Raw genomic sequence first — 15,903 nt, forward strand, 5'->3', positions numbered from 1 at the left:
TCATGTAAACCGATTAAACAAATAAACGATACTCTCTATAAGTGGACTGCACTGATTATTTTTAATACATTTGATGCTTTCTATTTTCAACATCTAATTGATAAGCACAAAATAAATGTATCATCAGATAACACTCAACAAGCTTTTCATGTTCATAAATACTGATTGTGTTGACTGATACACTGTTGTTTTAACTCCCTTTATTAATTTGGGAAATTTTTTAAATATCTATAGTCTGTAAACAAATTCAATAAAATGAAATAAAAAATCCCAGCTTGGTCCAAAAATAGATGGCTTTATATGGAGAAAAAAAAAAAAAGTCTCAGTACCTCCAAATGTCCAATCAAATTTCTCTCGTTTAACCAGACTTAACGTCACACTGTAAGTAAAAATCGACCGAGAGGAGAAGAAAGAAAACCTTTGGATTAGTAGGAAAAACTACTGGCAGCAGTAGTTTCATTGGTGACTGCGGAGAGAATGTGGTTAAACATTTACGATGGCGTTTCTGAGCATGGGCTGGAATGAGAACAGGGCTGAGAGAAAGAACGCCACTTCCAGCCTGTGTTTGCCCAGGCCAGGCTTCGGCTGTTTGCTCAGAGTTAAACGCTTCAGCCTGGTCACCAGATGTGGCCGTCTGCTCGGGTCGCCCGACGGCCAGTCAGTCAGATGACTTTTCGGACGCTGCCAGTGCCCACTTTCTTCCGTAACACCTCCACCAAGCGCTCCAACCTGAGAAAGGAAAAACAGAGAGAGGGAAAGCAGAAATAAGTGAGTAAGTGTGTAAATGAAAGAAGAGCAAGACAAATGCAGGCCAGCTCTTGGCTGTTTTCTCCTCACACAAGGGCGCTCTTTGAGGAACGGAAAGATACGGAGAATGGATGTAGACACTTCTTAAAGTGGGTGAGACATCCATGCTGGTGTCAATGCCCAAATCCTCCAAATATCCGCCTGCCTTTACTCTGGCAAACAGAAGCCCATGTGTGGTGTCATGTGATTGGTCGGGGTGAGTAAACCTGTGCTTATGAGGGTGATGATCCCAGAGACTCTGTGGAAATGGAAGGGAGATCTAGATGGGTGAAGGGATTCTTTGGGAGCAGATGAATAATGGGGAATGAGAGCAGTTCTGCTTCTCTCCATCCAAACAAATGCTGGTCATGCTTCAAAAAGACACTCTTCTGAATCTCTGACATTACTTAAAATGATGTGATAAATGTGATAAAAATAAAAAAGAATGAAATCAGACCTTTTAATATATATATATATATATATATATATATCAAAATAAATTGAAACTTACAATAACTAAAATGATATGAATTAGCAAAACGTTTCATTTATATATAAATTATTACCCTGAATATTATGAAAAAAATCACATATATATATGTGTGTGTGTGTGTGATTAAAATGCATTAAATATAAATTAAATGTAAACAAATCTCAAATTAAAGGTGACAGACAAAATGAAAACTATGCATAATTTTCAATTTCTATTAAAATAAATTATATAAATAAAAGTAGATTACAATTTTATTATTAGCTTGAATATTATAAAAAAGAATATATAAAAAGTGTTATATATATATATATATAACAATTTTCAATGTGACTGATTTATTTTATACAAAGCATAAATGAACTAACTAGAGTTCACATTCTCTTTTTTTCCTATTCTCAATAATATCCAGAGCCATTTTTTCTGTACTTACTCAGTGATCTAAAAGACAGATTTGGAAGTTAAAAAAGAAATTAATTAATTATATAAATAAACACCATGCACAAAAATAGCAGTAGGTTGTAGAGAGCTCAGGGTTGTTAAAAAAATAAATAAAGAGCTAGGTATTCTCAATAAAATTTAGTTCAAGCAGGCTTACAACAACAACAAAGCGAGCACTAAAACCAGCCCAGCTCTATCAGAGCTGATAAGATGTGCTTAGCATACCCAGTGCTATTGTCTACTGAGGTTTCTCAGTCTTATCAAATGAGCATATGGGAGCGGTCTGACCCAAGCCTTACTCCTGCCGAAGTCTCCACCTGTTTTCCCGTACAGAGAGATCGAAGAGCAGCCGCAGGACCATATGTATTTCTCAGAGGCTCTGTGGCCGAGAGAAACGGAGGAAAGATGAGGGGGAGGGGATGGTTCAAAAACCACAGACTAATATTTATAAAAGGTCATTGTTGCTAAATGAACAGGCACACGAGCATATATACATACACAAGCAAACAGCCTTCAATATCACACACACAAACATGCAGACAGACACCACAAAACTGTCTCTCTCTCGCCTCCATAAACATGCACGGAAACACCTTTCCCCCTTGTGTGCAAATTTTTAGCGTTTTAAATATATTCATTAGCCTCCCTGTCATGTTTGCACAATTAACAGGTCTGCCTTTTTCCGTGGCAGGATCTCCAAGGTGTGCCTGCGGGCTGGGGAGGATTTGGTGAACACTGTTTGCAGAGAGTGGCCGTAAACCCAAACATACACGCGAGGGAAGAGCCGGCAAAAGCGCAAATCCCGATTAAGAATTCACAGAGTCGCAAAACCAACAATTCCAGCTCAAATAACACAGAGTAAACAGCAGCCGTGCATAAATTCTAAACAACAGCACGTTTTATGTATGGCACGACAACATATCCGTGTTTCAATGCAAAAAAAGATCCTGTTTGTAATCTATAATTATCCCACGACAATGCCTGACAAAAACCCTAACATGAAAGATCTCGCTTATAACTCCAGCAAACTATAGATGGATTTTTAGCATTGCACAGGAAGCAAAACAGCACAAACAAAAAAAAAAAGGCCGCTGAGGAGGGTCGGCCCTCGCTGTGCCAGACAGAAGAGCCTGCGAGACTGCAGCGTGATGGGACACACAAGCCGCAGCCCATTTGTGGGCCGTCGGGCCAATGAAAAGGTCCTTTGTGTGCTTCTCATGGCCAAATTTGATTCAGCAGGTCATTAGACATTCAGCTCAGCTCCTCCGTCAATGGGCCTGCAGGAACGGCACTCAGGTGCCACATTCTGGCCCGGCGCTGGGCTTCCTCCTCCCCTGGAGGCCGATCGCATCACCCCTGCATTCTTCTCACAGCCGTGCGACGAGGCCCACGTCAGAGCGGCTTCCCACAGGCCGCCCGGAGCCCGGTGAGTGCAGGGCATCCATCTGAATGTCAGCTAGCGGTCAGGTGTGACCGGTGCTGTTCCCTTCGCCTACTGCGGACAATCCCAGTTATGCATGCACGTAGATGCTCACACTCATGTTATCCTTTGCTCTAGAAGAAAAAATTGCAGTCACCTCAACCCTAACCATCATCATTGCGAGGACTCGCCGTAAAAAAAAGGGAGTAAAAGTTGTTCTAAATTCTGTCACATTTACTCGTCCCATTATTTATTGGGGGACTTTGAATAATATTTTTTGAATAATCTTTGCATATTCAACTAAATATTGTACCTTTAGGGCTTGTCACTGGGATCAAAGGGACATCTTTGTACCTTATTTACCCCTAAATGGTTCAGTAGTACCGTAAGGTACACTATATTGCCAATAGTATTGGGACACTCCTCCAAATCATTGAATTCAGGTGTTCCAATCACTTCCATGGACTCAGTTGTATAAAATCAAGCACATTTGTGAAATAATGGGTCGCTCTCAGGAGCTCAGTGAATTCAAGCGTGGTACCGTGATAGGTTGCCATCTGTGCAATAAGTCCATTCATGAAATTTCCTCACTACTAAATATTCCACGGTCAACTGTTAGTGGTATTATAACAAAGTGGAAGCAATTGGGAACAATAACTCAGCCACGAAGTGATAGGCCACGTAAAATCACAGAGCGGGGTCAGTGCATGCTGAGGCGCATAGTGCGCAGAAGTCGACAACTTTCTGCAGAGTCAAGAGCTACAGACCTCCAAACTTTGTGTGGCCTTCAGATTAGCTCAAGAACAGTGCGTAGAGAGCTTCATGGAATGGGTTTATGGCCGAGCAGCTGCATCCAAGCCTTACATCACCAAGTGCAATGCAAAGCGTCCGATGCAGAGGTGTAAATCACGCTTCTCTGACTGGCAATCCGATGGACGAGTCTGGGTTTGGCGTTTGCCAGGAGAACGGTACTTGCCTGACTGCATTGTGCCAAGTGTAAAGTTTGGTGGAGGGGGGATTACGGTGTGGGGTTGTTTTTCAGGGGTTGGGCTTGGCCCCTTAGTTCCAGTGAAAGGAACTCTTAATGCTTCAGCATTCCAAGACATTTTGGACAATTTTATGCTCCCAACTTTGTGGGAACAGTTTGGGGATGGCTCCTTCCTGTTCCAACATGACTGCACACCAGTGCACAAAGCAAAGTCCATAAAGACATGGATGAGCGAGTTTGGTGTGGAGGAACTTGACTGGCCTGCACAGAGTCCTGACCTCAACCCGATAGAACACCTTTGGGATGAATAAGAGCGGAGACTGTGAGCCAGGCCTTCTCGTCCAACATCAGTGCCTGACCTCACAAATGCGTTTCTAGAAGAATAGTCAAAAATTCCCATTAACATCACACTCCTAAACCTTGTGGAAAGCCTTCCCAGAAGAGTTGAAGCTGTTATAGCTGCAAAGGGGTGGCCAACTCCATATTAAACCCTATGGATCAGGAATGGGATGTCATTAAAGTTCATGTGCATGTAAAGGCAGGCGTACCAAAACTTTTGGCAATATAGTGTATATATTACTACTCTAAAGTACTAATATGCTCCTTTTAAGGGTAGATCATGTACAAATTTGTCCTTTTAAAGATTCTGCCCCCGTGGCAAGCTGTTCTACAGCTAGAAACATAATTTTTTGCTTCAAAAGCTTCAAAAGTCTTGGAATATGGTGCACAAGTCATACGGACTACTTTAATAATGCTGTTTTTGGAGCTTTACAGTGATGGTCATTATAAACTGCCCTTGTACAAAAACAGAGCTCTTCATAATTTCCTATATAATATATCCTATACAACAACAACAACATATAGGCTTGAAACGACGTGAGGTAGAGTAAATAATGACTGAATTTTGTCTTTGGGCGAAGTATTCTTTTAAATGGACAGTTCACCAAAAATGTTGGTCATTTATTCACTTTCACGTAGTTCAAAAAGCTGTTTGACTTCTCAATGTTTTTTTTTGCCTATGCAATTAAAGTCAGTTCAATTCCAACATTCGTCAAAATATATTTTGTGTTCCACAGAAGAGAGTAAGTCATGAGGGTGAATAAATGATGAGAGAATGATATTTTTTGGGAATATTCCTTAAAAAAAATATTTGGCACTCAGACCCTCAAGCAATAAATATAGCATGCTGATTCTCAGAATACATAACTGGGAACTTGTTAACTTCCAGCAATACTACACAGAGTCTCTTCCAGTAGCCCTGCACAGGGGTGAAATGAGCAGTTGGACTCAAATGCTGATTACAGTAGTGACTCACACAGCTGAAGCTTGCACTGTGGACGCCACCTGGTCAGAACACAAACAAGCTACTCTGACACACACTTGCTGTCTAGGTAAGGACGGTAGCACCGGTCAAAGCAAAGTGCATTGTGGGATTTAGAGTTTCATGGCATGCAGCAGAGGCTGTGTGATCTTTCCTCTGTAAATTGAAACCCTTTTAGAGAGGCATGTGTAAACAGTGCACTAAAGTTCTCTCATTGTGATGGGGTGGTGGGGGGTTCTCTCTGTGTTTTGAGCACCCCCTCAGCTCAGCATCTCCACCCCCTTTGGTTAATTCATCATGTAAATAGATCAGCAGGCCGGCCTGTGTTTGCTTTGCGTGAGGAGCCCCCCATGTGAGTGAGACAAGAGGGAGAGAGAGAATATCTACCAGACAACCAGTTTTTATAAATGTATATAACAGATCAGGAGACCAAGGATAGGGAGACTGAGAGAACAGGCTTTAAGAACGTGCTGGTGCAAGAACATCTCCAAACAGGAAGAGCTCACCTGAAAATTATTGAATGCAAAATGGTAATTTTTGAAGAATGTTCATGCTCTTTTTGTTGGAATGAAAGTGAGTAGGGACAAACACTGTCAAGCTCCAAAAATTACCAAAGCGCTCAATACAAGTACCATAAAACAAGTCCAAATGAGTCATGTGGACATAGTGCAAGACTACTTTTGTAATGCTTTTTTGGTCATTTGACAGCATCTATTCTGTACTCATTCACTGTCACTCTTTGGAAAAGAGCAGCATGAACATTCTCCATAAAATCTCTTTTTGTGTTTCACAGAAAAAAAGTCATACAAGTTTACAACGTGTAACTAATGAAGGGTTGGTACAAAACTGTCAATGAGTGAACTAACTTTTCTAAGAACCCAAATCAAAATAAATGAATTAAAAGTCAGTCTTAACAGTCTTCAGTGTCACATGATCCCTTAGAAATCATGATTTGGTGCTCAATTATTAATAATGGTCCTTATTATTTAATGTTAAAAACAGTTTTTGCCGTTTAATATTTTTGTGGATTGTTTTCAGGATTGTTTGATGAATAGAAAGAACAGAACATTAAATGTCTTTAGTTTCACTTTAGATCTATTTAATATATATAGTGGGTAGTGTTATTTTACCAGCGTTGCCCAGCACGGCTATACCACACCATGTCATTGGAAACCAAAATAACAAGTATACTACTACATAGAAATGTCATGTTGGCGTGTTATTTAAGCGGACTTTGCTTCTCCGATGAGCATGAGCGGTACATGAGTGGAGCGTTCGCATGGGCCGTGAGCAACTGAGCTCCGCACATACAAAGAGAGGAATATTGAGCAGAGTCACACCATGCAGTGATAACGGCTAGAGCGAGAGTGAAACCTGAGCGATGAACACTGAGGGGTGGGGCGAGGGGGGCATATATTTTAGACTCATATTTTCGGTGGCCGAAATTTCAGTGCATCCCTAATATATATATATGACCAGCAGTGCACATGTCTGTACCCACCTCTGAACTTTCTCATTGGCCTCCCTCTCTCTCTCCTGGGCCAGACACAGTTGGGTCTGAGCGCTCTGATGATCTGATGTCAGCTGCTGCAGACGGTACAGCAGGGGCTGAATCTGGCTCTGGCTCTGGCTTTGGTTTGAGGTGACCGGACTGTCCGGACAGGTCTCATCAGCCTGATGCTGCAGCACACTGAAAACACAAAAACAGTTTCAAGAAGTGTAATTAGTGAAATAGTGAGTGATTAATTGGATATGTCAACTTGGATGATTAAAAGAAGTGTTAGCACACTTTGTCAGTATTGAAAAAAATCATCCCCAACCACTTGAATAATTGTTTTTTATTATCATAATTGTTGCCTCATTACAATATAAAATGCATTATTTGCTTTAAACTATTAACACGAGTGTACCATATTTAAAGGGGTGGTTGATTATGATTTCACTTTTCTAACTTTAGTTAGTGTGTAATGTTGCTGTTTGAGCATAAACAACATCTGCAAAGTTACAACGCTCAAAGTTCAAAGCAAAGGGAGATATTTTATTTTACAGAAATGGCTTTTTAAGGACTACAACAAACGGCTGGTAGGGAGTATACGAGCTTTCTCCCGGTTTAGTGACTACATGAACCCTAAAATTTACATAAACCCCGCCCCTGGGAACAGCAGTCCATGTTGAGAAGAGGAAGAGTTGTTGTAGTCGAGCACATTTGTGAGTCTGCTCAAGCTGTCGCATTCGTCTTTTCACATTTATTGCAATTCAGTACGAAACACAAATGCAATAGCATGTCACTCTGTAGGCATCTTACAACAGTTCCCACACTAGCGATTTATAGATTATCATGAAAGAATATGCTAATAATCAATGACTTGAAGATAGTTAACTCCACATCAGCAACATAAATTCATCAACTAACCATTCAGAAACGTCCTGTTGCATTCACTTCTTGAGTCTCTACATCATTGTCCGGCTTCGGTTTGAAGTTTCTGACATTTTAGTGTGTGTCTGAAAGCTGCTAACACAGGAGCTCTTGAAGCTCCGCCCTCTGTCGAGCAGCAGCTCATTTGCATTTAAAGGGACACACACGAAATGACGCGTTTTTACTGACCCTCAAAAAGGGACAACTTTAACAAGCTGTAAAAAATTATAAGTGGGGTATTTTTAGCTAAAACTTCCCATACACACTCTGGGGACAACAGAGACTTATTTTACATCTTGTAAAAAGGGGCATTATACCACCCCTTTAAACATTAAAAGGGCTATATGTAAGATTTTTTTTAATTTTGTTATTGAGAGGAAAGCATGCAGCACATATTTACATATCCATCTAACCGTCGATATATATTATGCACATTTTCCTCTGCACTAAGTGGAAAAAAGTGGAACAAGTGCACAGATCATGCATAGTCCAAGCCAAACAGCAAAACAAACTCTTAAGTGCTTCATCTACATTTTATCAACAAAACAAACATTCTGACAAATGCAGGGCCAAAATAGTTTGATTGTTAAATAATATTAACTAATATTAACTGAATTTGTGACTGTTTACTTCCAGGTAATATCCATTTGAATCCATATAAAAAAAGAACAAACGACATATCTTTGTTGTCCATCACAAACTTCAATAGTTCTTCGGGAAAGACAATCATCAAAATTACAAGAACAAGAACAATATAACGGCTGAGCGACGGTGTAGCATCAGGATCATGTTTCATAAACCAGGAGGAGAAATGCCAAAGGTAAAATTTCTAACACAAATATGAAACTTGACCCAGACACAGAGAGAGCATGCTTGCAGTTTACCTGGAACCTGTGGAATCATAACTCTATATCAATAGACGCATCTAATATTCAAATGGAATGTCAGTACAAGAAACAATATCTGGGGCTAATAATTCCTCGGAATGTCAGCGGAATATATTAGCGCTCTCACAGCGCTGCATCCAACTGGAGGTGAAATTCAGACAGGTGTTTTTCAACGAGGCGTGAGATAACGAAGGTGAAAATAAAAACAGAGGGGAGAGGCCAAGAATGAGAGATTCATATCAGTCTAACTAACGTACATGAGTGTAGATTGTGCCAAGGAAACCCTGAGCTCCCAAGAACCATTCAATATTGAAATGTCACTAATTGTCAAATTGAGCTAACATAAAAACAAATCAACTTCTTGAGAAAAGAGAAGTTTTGAGGAATAAATATTTTTTTATGAAAACATAACGGTGCTTGCATGTGCAAAACAATGCCACCACAAACTGGTATTTTGTTGCCAGCAATATCTGCACATGGCATTTACGGTTCAAGTGATTGTGCTCAAAAAAGCCCAGCACTTTCATGCCAATGTGCAAAGATGGCAGCAAGCGTGTTGTTTGCTTTCAGAGCTGCATGCGCCAGTCAAACAATTGCCATTGTTATGAATAGAAATGCTACCAGACAACTTTCTCCAGGTATCATAAACTTCCTTGGTTGCTATGTGCTTGCTTACAGCACATCTAAGAGATTCGATCGCCCGTCAAACGAAAAGTAATTTCGCCTCTCCTCAACAAGCCGCAAGACAGATATAATTTTCTGTGCTTAAAAACAGCTGTCAACAAACTGCAGAGGAATAATATGCTTTAAAATGACACGGGGATATCAATATCAGCTCTAAATAATGATGACACCTGCTCCTCTTTTCATTCAAGCAGAAACAAGATGAATGGCAGTTATAATGCAGATAGGTACACAGCGCTCACCTGCGACCACAGACATAAAGAAAAAAACAGCGATATTAAGTGGGCATTCATTTTAGCTAGGGAAACAATGCATCTGGTACAATGCCCCGATTAGCCAACAATACAAAACGTCTGTCTGGCTCACATGCTTCCATGTGTCTCGTGACAGAGACATCATGATTGATTGTCAGTACCTTTTGTCTTTTAGCTTAGCCAATGTGTGTGTGTGTGTGTGTGCTGTTGCCCTACAGTCATATTACTCATTCAGTCTTGCTAATTAGTTCTTCCACGTCAGGTCCTTCCTTCCTTCCTTTTTTTTTTTTTTTTGAGGTAATCAATTCTGATGTGATATTGATGGTCGAGAAAGTGATGTAAAGTTGTGTGCTTTGTTTAATTAAATGCAAACATATTGGGTACAAAGGTCCAATGACAGTGACAAACAAGGGCAGAGAAGCATTGCCACACTATGGATTATCTTATCTAAACCCGCCTACCACTTCAGACACACAGCCGCTTCTCCGCTACACGGCTTTCCATCCTGGCCCCCACTTTATGAGAATCATTATAGTTGGATATATGACGTTCATGTCCTGCTCGGAGGAACTGAGATGCCAGTGTGATAGAGTTCCATAAATAGCCACAGTAAAAAAAAAGTATATGATCAATAAGTTATGACAACATGTTTTTACATTGCTGTAACTCATCAAAATAAGTTACGCAATGTTATACAAGATTCAACTCATTTTAAGTCAGTTTAATGTAATTTAAGTTGAAATGACTTAAAGGTGCAGTATGTGAGATCGACAGCTAGCGGGTGAAATGGGTACTGCAGTCCAAATTCAAAATACTGAAAAGTGTTGTTTACCCCGCCCCCTCCTGCTTAGACTCGACGCTCACGCGGGTTGTCAGATTAAGGACACGCAAAACAGGAACGAGCGCAATTGACAATGGAATGTGAGGAGACTTACGTAAGTAGATGAGTTGAGTTACTGATTTGTGATGAGTTGATATCGCGTTTTAATATGCTTTTTTATGCCATTTTTAGATGGGCGTGGAGGTCGGGTAGAATCTGCAATCTCTGACCCAGTTTATTCGCTGGCTTCCATGGCTGCAATATGCTGTGTTTTCCGCTAACTGGCAACTTGTGGTGGCGAAATACTAATGGGTAAATTGGCAACATGCGGTATCGCACAGATGAAAACAAAAACAGACATTCCGAAACGGAACGCACATTTCAAAGTAAAATAACTGGCTGTAGCACTGGTTAGCAGAGAAACGAGTATGTAAACATACATAAGCATGTTTCCTAAATATCTGCAAACATATTATGTTTTTTTTTTGCTTTAGTGCAGTTGAAAACGTACATACAGCCCCTTACCTACATACAAGTTGATTGTACTTAAAAATAAAAAAATGCAATGTTTTACAGTGCAAACTCAACCTGTCTAGTACACAGTTATCTAAATAGAAGCTGTGATGGATGTGCAAAATCATGTTTGACGACTACATGCATTTTACTGTTATATTCAGTGTTGGGAAAAGTTACTTTTAAAAGTAATGCATTACAATATCGAGTTACTCCCTAAAAAAGTAACTAGTAACGAGTTACTTTTTATGGAAAGTAATGCTCTACGTTTCTTTTGCGTTACTTTTTCTCACCTGGGCTGGGCTTGCTTGTTTGTTTTCTAATGAAAAAAATGCAAATGTTAAGGCCCCTTTACACTAAAAGTAAAATGACACAGGAGAAGAAAGTTCAACACTCTTACTTCAGCAAAATAAAAAAACAAAAATTAAACACAAATGGGATGTTTATCAAAAGTCATTTTTGCTTATTGTATATGGTTGAATGGAATCATCAAAGGTCAGCAGAAAAGACATTGGTTAATAAAGTGAGATTAAATACATAAAGTATATTTGTGTTATTGAACAAATTTAATTATTGCATGTTTGCATAATATTCTGAGTTTGCATTTTACTGTTTTTATTCATTTTGAGGAAAACTGAATCTATTTTTGTGCAAGTGAGATGAGTAAATACATGCTCACATTTAGTCTAGAACTACAAAATTCTTCATGTTCACACGGCACACAACGCCTCTGCATTCACTCTCGATTTCTCTCAACATGGGAGAAAAAGTAACCTGTGTTACTTATTTGAAAAAGTAACTCAGATATTTTGTTGTAAATTTAAAAGTAACACGATACTTTACTCATTACTTGAAAAAAGTAATCGGATTGCGTAACTCGCGTTACTTGTAATTGTTGCAATTTAGGTCTTTTTTTTTTCTTCAGTTGTTTTATTGTCCACCAGGCAAAAATCAGTTTGAATAAGTCTGAATAAATGACAATTTTGAGGTTTCATTTACAAGATTAGGGGTTTGTTTAAATCACTAATCTTAAGTACACAAAAAATGGTGAGGAAAAAGTTTCATTTAGAAATTGCTAGAAACTTTTAAAAATGTTAAATCACAATTAATTACAAAGAAATGACAAGTAACATTGAATTAAACATGAAGAAAGACGGAAATTGTATTTTCTTGTAAAAAAAACATACTTCAGTAATCTTTCAAACTTTAACAAAACAATTTTTTTACAGTGTACTGTATGAGCAAAAGTAATAGTGACTTAGCAAGAACCGCTAATAAAATAAATACTTATAATTCAATGTATTCAACCAAACATACTCGTTTAACATGGTGTGTGTTTCTCTAGATATAAATCCGAGCAGTCTGTTAAACATTAACCAGAACCGTAAGATACCTGATCCCATGGGAGGGATCCCAACGAACCTGCCCTCTAACTCTCCAGGCCAGTTAAACATTAACACTGCCACAAAATGCTATCAGATGGGAAATGTAAAATACCCTACTTAGAGTACTTATCTACAGGCAAAAAAAAGTACATAGAGACCGCAGCTAAGACAGAGACAGACGTCTATGGCAACCTGTGGTGGATATAAACTAACTAGCGTCCACATCCCACTTTCAACCATTCCTTACACCAATCACTCATGCTGACAGCTGCTGATAAAGCCACGGTAGTTTCTACACCTCTCGTTCCCTCAATAAAAAACTGAAATATGAGACCACACCCAATGGTGAACAAAAACACCAAAGTTTTGATCACTCGCTAATGAATTTTTCGCTCTCTTTCATTTTTTCAATTTCTTGCGCTGAGCCTGGGCAGGAACGCTGCTGTGCGTTTGGATAAAGGAGCCACTGCTTGCCGGGAGGGGTTCCACGCAATCTACAAAATGTATTTTGCTGCACAGAACGGCAAAGACGGCTAATGCAGTGGACGCAGTTTGCTCTGTTTTGGGGATAAAGTCTGTTAATGCCACAGGCGTTATAAATATCACATAAATTCAAAGTTTCCATCTAGCTATGTGGCATAACTACCGGTGTTATCAACATCCAAGGATTTCTCAGAAATAAGTCATTTCAGCCCCAATGGGCGGGGGTTTGAATGAAAAGGGGGAAAACATAAGAAGAATGGAAATAAACGCCACTGAAAAATAATCAGTTCGCTGAGAGATGAATGATTAGAAATCTCTGTAAAGATCAGACAATTTGCTGCTATGTTACCTCATAAATAAAGTTAATAATAAACATAAATATCAAATACCAAAATGAGAGAGCGACTCCGCAACAGACTGGCTCAAATCTGTTTATACATGTGTACTGTCCATACACAGTACAAAAGTTTATGGACAGTACGATTTTTTGTTTTAAATAAATGAATACTTTCGTTCTGTAATGACACTGAAGACTGGGGTAATGATGCTGAAAAATCAGCTATGCCATATATATATATATATATATACATACATACATACATACACACACACACACACACATATACATACATACACATACGTATATATATATATATATACATATATACATACATACACACATACATATGTATATACATATGTATATACATATGTCTATATATGACCATATAAAAGTATATAATGCAATACATATTAGCATTAACAATAGGAGGTAATGTTCATGTAATACGAATCCATAGTAAGATTTATTTATGGATTTCTTCTAACTTCATAAAATATAAAAATATGACATCATAATAAATGATATAATGAAATGTGTTGATGTTTTGATGTACATATTAAAGTTTGTTGTTTTATGCATGCAGGTCAGTTTAGGACAATCCATTTGCCTATTCACAAAACAAAAAAAATGAAATCAAGCTCTTTGGCTTGCAGTGTAGTGAAAGAGTATTGGAAAAAGAGAGCTCATGTATGTGTACGCTGTATCTGCTAATGACTATTGAGCTGTTGACAGGTTGATCTGTTAGCATGTGTGATAATGAGTGATCACTGGGGAGTTGGGTCGTATGGGGTGTTAATACATGTCTATCCAGCGCTGCCTCCTTCCTGGCTGACGCTCAAACAAAGCACCTTAAACTCACAGTCTAACCTCTCCTTCACCGGCCGGCCAATGATAACCTATTAAAACAACCCACCCCAAGTGAACAAAATTGCCTAAGTGTTTCTCTTCATCAGAGGGGAGCGTTGCACTATTCGGAGCAGGCTCTATCAGAGCCAGAGGTTCACACTGCAGACGTTTTTTTCTACCACCCGATTCTCTCTCTCATCTGTTCACTGCCCTTTCATGTGACATAGACTGTCTGTTATCCTAAAAGACACAATGGAGGTGGTCGGGCAATCCTGAGAGCAAACACACGCAGTCATACTCTGGCCTTTGTTGGGCCTGGAGGATTCTCCTTTTAAAGGTTCAGCGCTGAAACCACATTGGCAGGGGCTGCGGACCAGCGCTGGACACCCTAACGCTCACACAATGCAGACTGTCTGGGGAAATACAATGTGTTCCTTCTCCTCCTCCTGCTGGGACAGACAAAAAAAGACTACAAGAGTGAGAACTCTTCTCAGATTAAGTGAGTTTGGGTGTGTAGTACGAAACTGAGTCAGCTGAGCACCACATACACACATCAAAAGAGGTATATGTGATTCTGCAGAGATTAAAAAGTTCCTCAGAACATTAACAATTATTCAGATAAGCAAGTTAGTTTCTGGATAATTTTTAAAGAACTAGAAAATAGTTAAAAGGGCCGTAAAACATTTGGTAACCCTTTATGGTTCAATTTGCTAATATTAGTTAATGCATTAGGTATCATGAATTAACAATGAACAATACTGTTACAGTTTTTATTCATTTTGTGTCCGGTAAGATTTTTATAAATAAATAAATAATTTTATTCAGAAAGGATACATTAAATGGATCAAAAGTGACAGTAAAGACATTTATAACATTACAAAGATTTCCATTAAGTTAATGCTTCTTTTGAACTTTCTATTCCTAAATGAATCCAGTTTCCACACAAATATTAAGTGGCACAACTGTTTTCAAAATTGATAATAATAAGAATGTTTTCTTGAAAATGTATTAAATGGTAAAAATGTTTTACAATATTACTTTTTTACTGTGTTTTTCATCAAATAAATGCAGCTTTTGAACAGTATTCTACCATTGCTCACTGGTAATTTATGTTTGTAAAACATTGACTAATGTTAATTTATTCAATTTAAAATGTTAAAAATGTATTAGTATATGTAATAATACACAATAATTGATAAACATGAACTTAAATGAATGAGTCACTTCAGACTCTCACCAATTTTTAACTAAAATAGTTGCCTCAATTTCCTATTTACTGCTTATTAATAGTTAGTAAGGTAGTTGTAAGTTTAGGTATTGGGTAGGATTAAGGCATGTAGAATATGGTCATGCAGAATAAGGCAATAATATGTGTTTTATGAGTACTAACAAACCGCCAATATCCTAGTAAAAATGCATGCTAATAAGCAACTAGTTAACAGTGAGAATTGGACCTAAACTACAGTGTTACCAAATGCTATAATAAACTAAAAGATATACTTAACAAATGGAACCTTATTTAAAATTGTTACCAAAAGTTCTCCTATGGCACGATCAGGTGGTAAAACCCTTTTGGAGTGAAACACAAACACGAAATCATGCACAATGAGATGCGGAGGGGATTAATAAGATGTGACGAATGCAAATGGAAAGTCCTCGATACACACGGATGTACGTCTCGGTGAAACCGGACGCAGCTCACTTAACCAGCACGACCAGTTTATGAGCCAAATGTATTTACTCCATATCATCTATCAAAGCCGTCCTCACTGACAGATAAACCCCAAGTAAAGCAAACAAGCCCTCTGGCAGGAAGACAAGAACCG

The 15,903-nt window shown here is 38.7% G+C and overlaps 1 protein-coding gene and 1 long non-coding RNA gene across 4 annotated transcripts in view; one reads left to right on the forward strand and one right to left on the reverse strand.

The window, feature by feature from the left end:
- Positions 1-43: 43 nt before the first annotated feature.
- Positions 44-15,903, reverse strand: part of mipol1 (mirror-image polydactyly 1) — an 83,126-nt gene continuing 67,266 nt past the window's right edge. For 2 of the 3 annotated variants that reach the window (XM_084392654.1, XM_084392655.1), the window contains 2 exons: positions 6,948-7,136; positions 591-729 (listed from right to left, as the gene is read on the reverse strand). In XM_084392654.1, coding sequence (XP_084248780.1) covers positions 663-729; positions 6,948-7,136 — 256 coding nt within the window. In that variant the 3' untranslated portion in view covers positions 591-662. Of the gene's footprint in view, positions 730-6,947; positions 7,137-15,903 lie in introns of all 3 variants that reach the window. The other variant, XM_084392656.1, reaches the window with a different exon arrangement.
- Positions 655-11,540, forward strand: LOC311280488. Its single transcript, XR_014625686.1, has 3 exons — positions 655-768; positions 10,539-10,622; positions 10,700-11,540. It is a non-coding gene; the product is annotated as an uncharacterized lncRNA (long non-coding RNA).

Source organism: Rutilus rutilus (assembly GCF_951802725.1).
Source record: "Rutilus rutilus genome assembly, chromosome: 21".
In the NCBI taxonomy this organism is placed as follows: Eukaryota; Metazoa; Chordata; class Actinopteri; order Cypriniformes; family Leuciscidae; genus Rutilus; species Rutilus rutilus.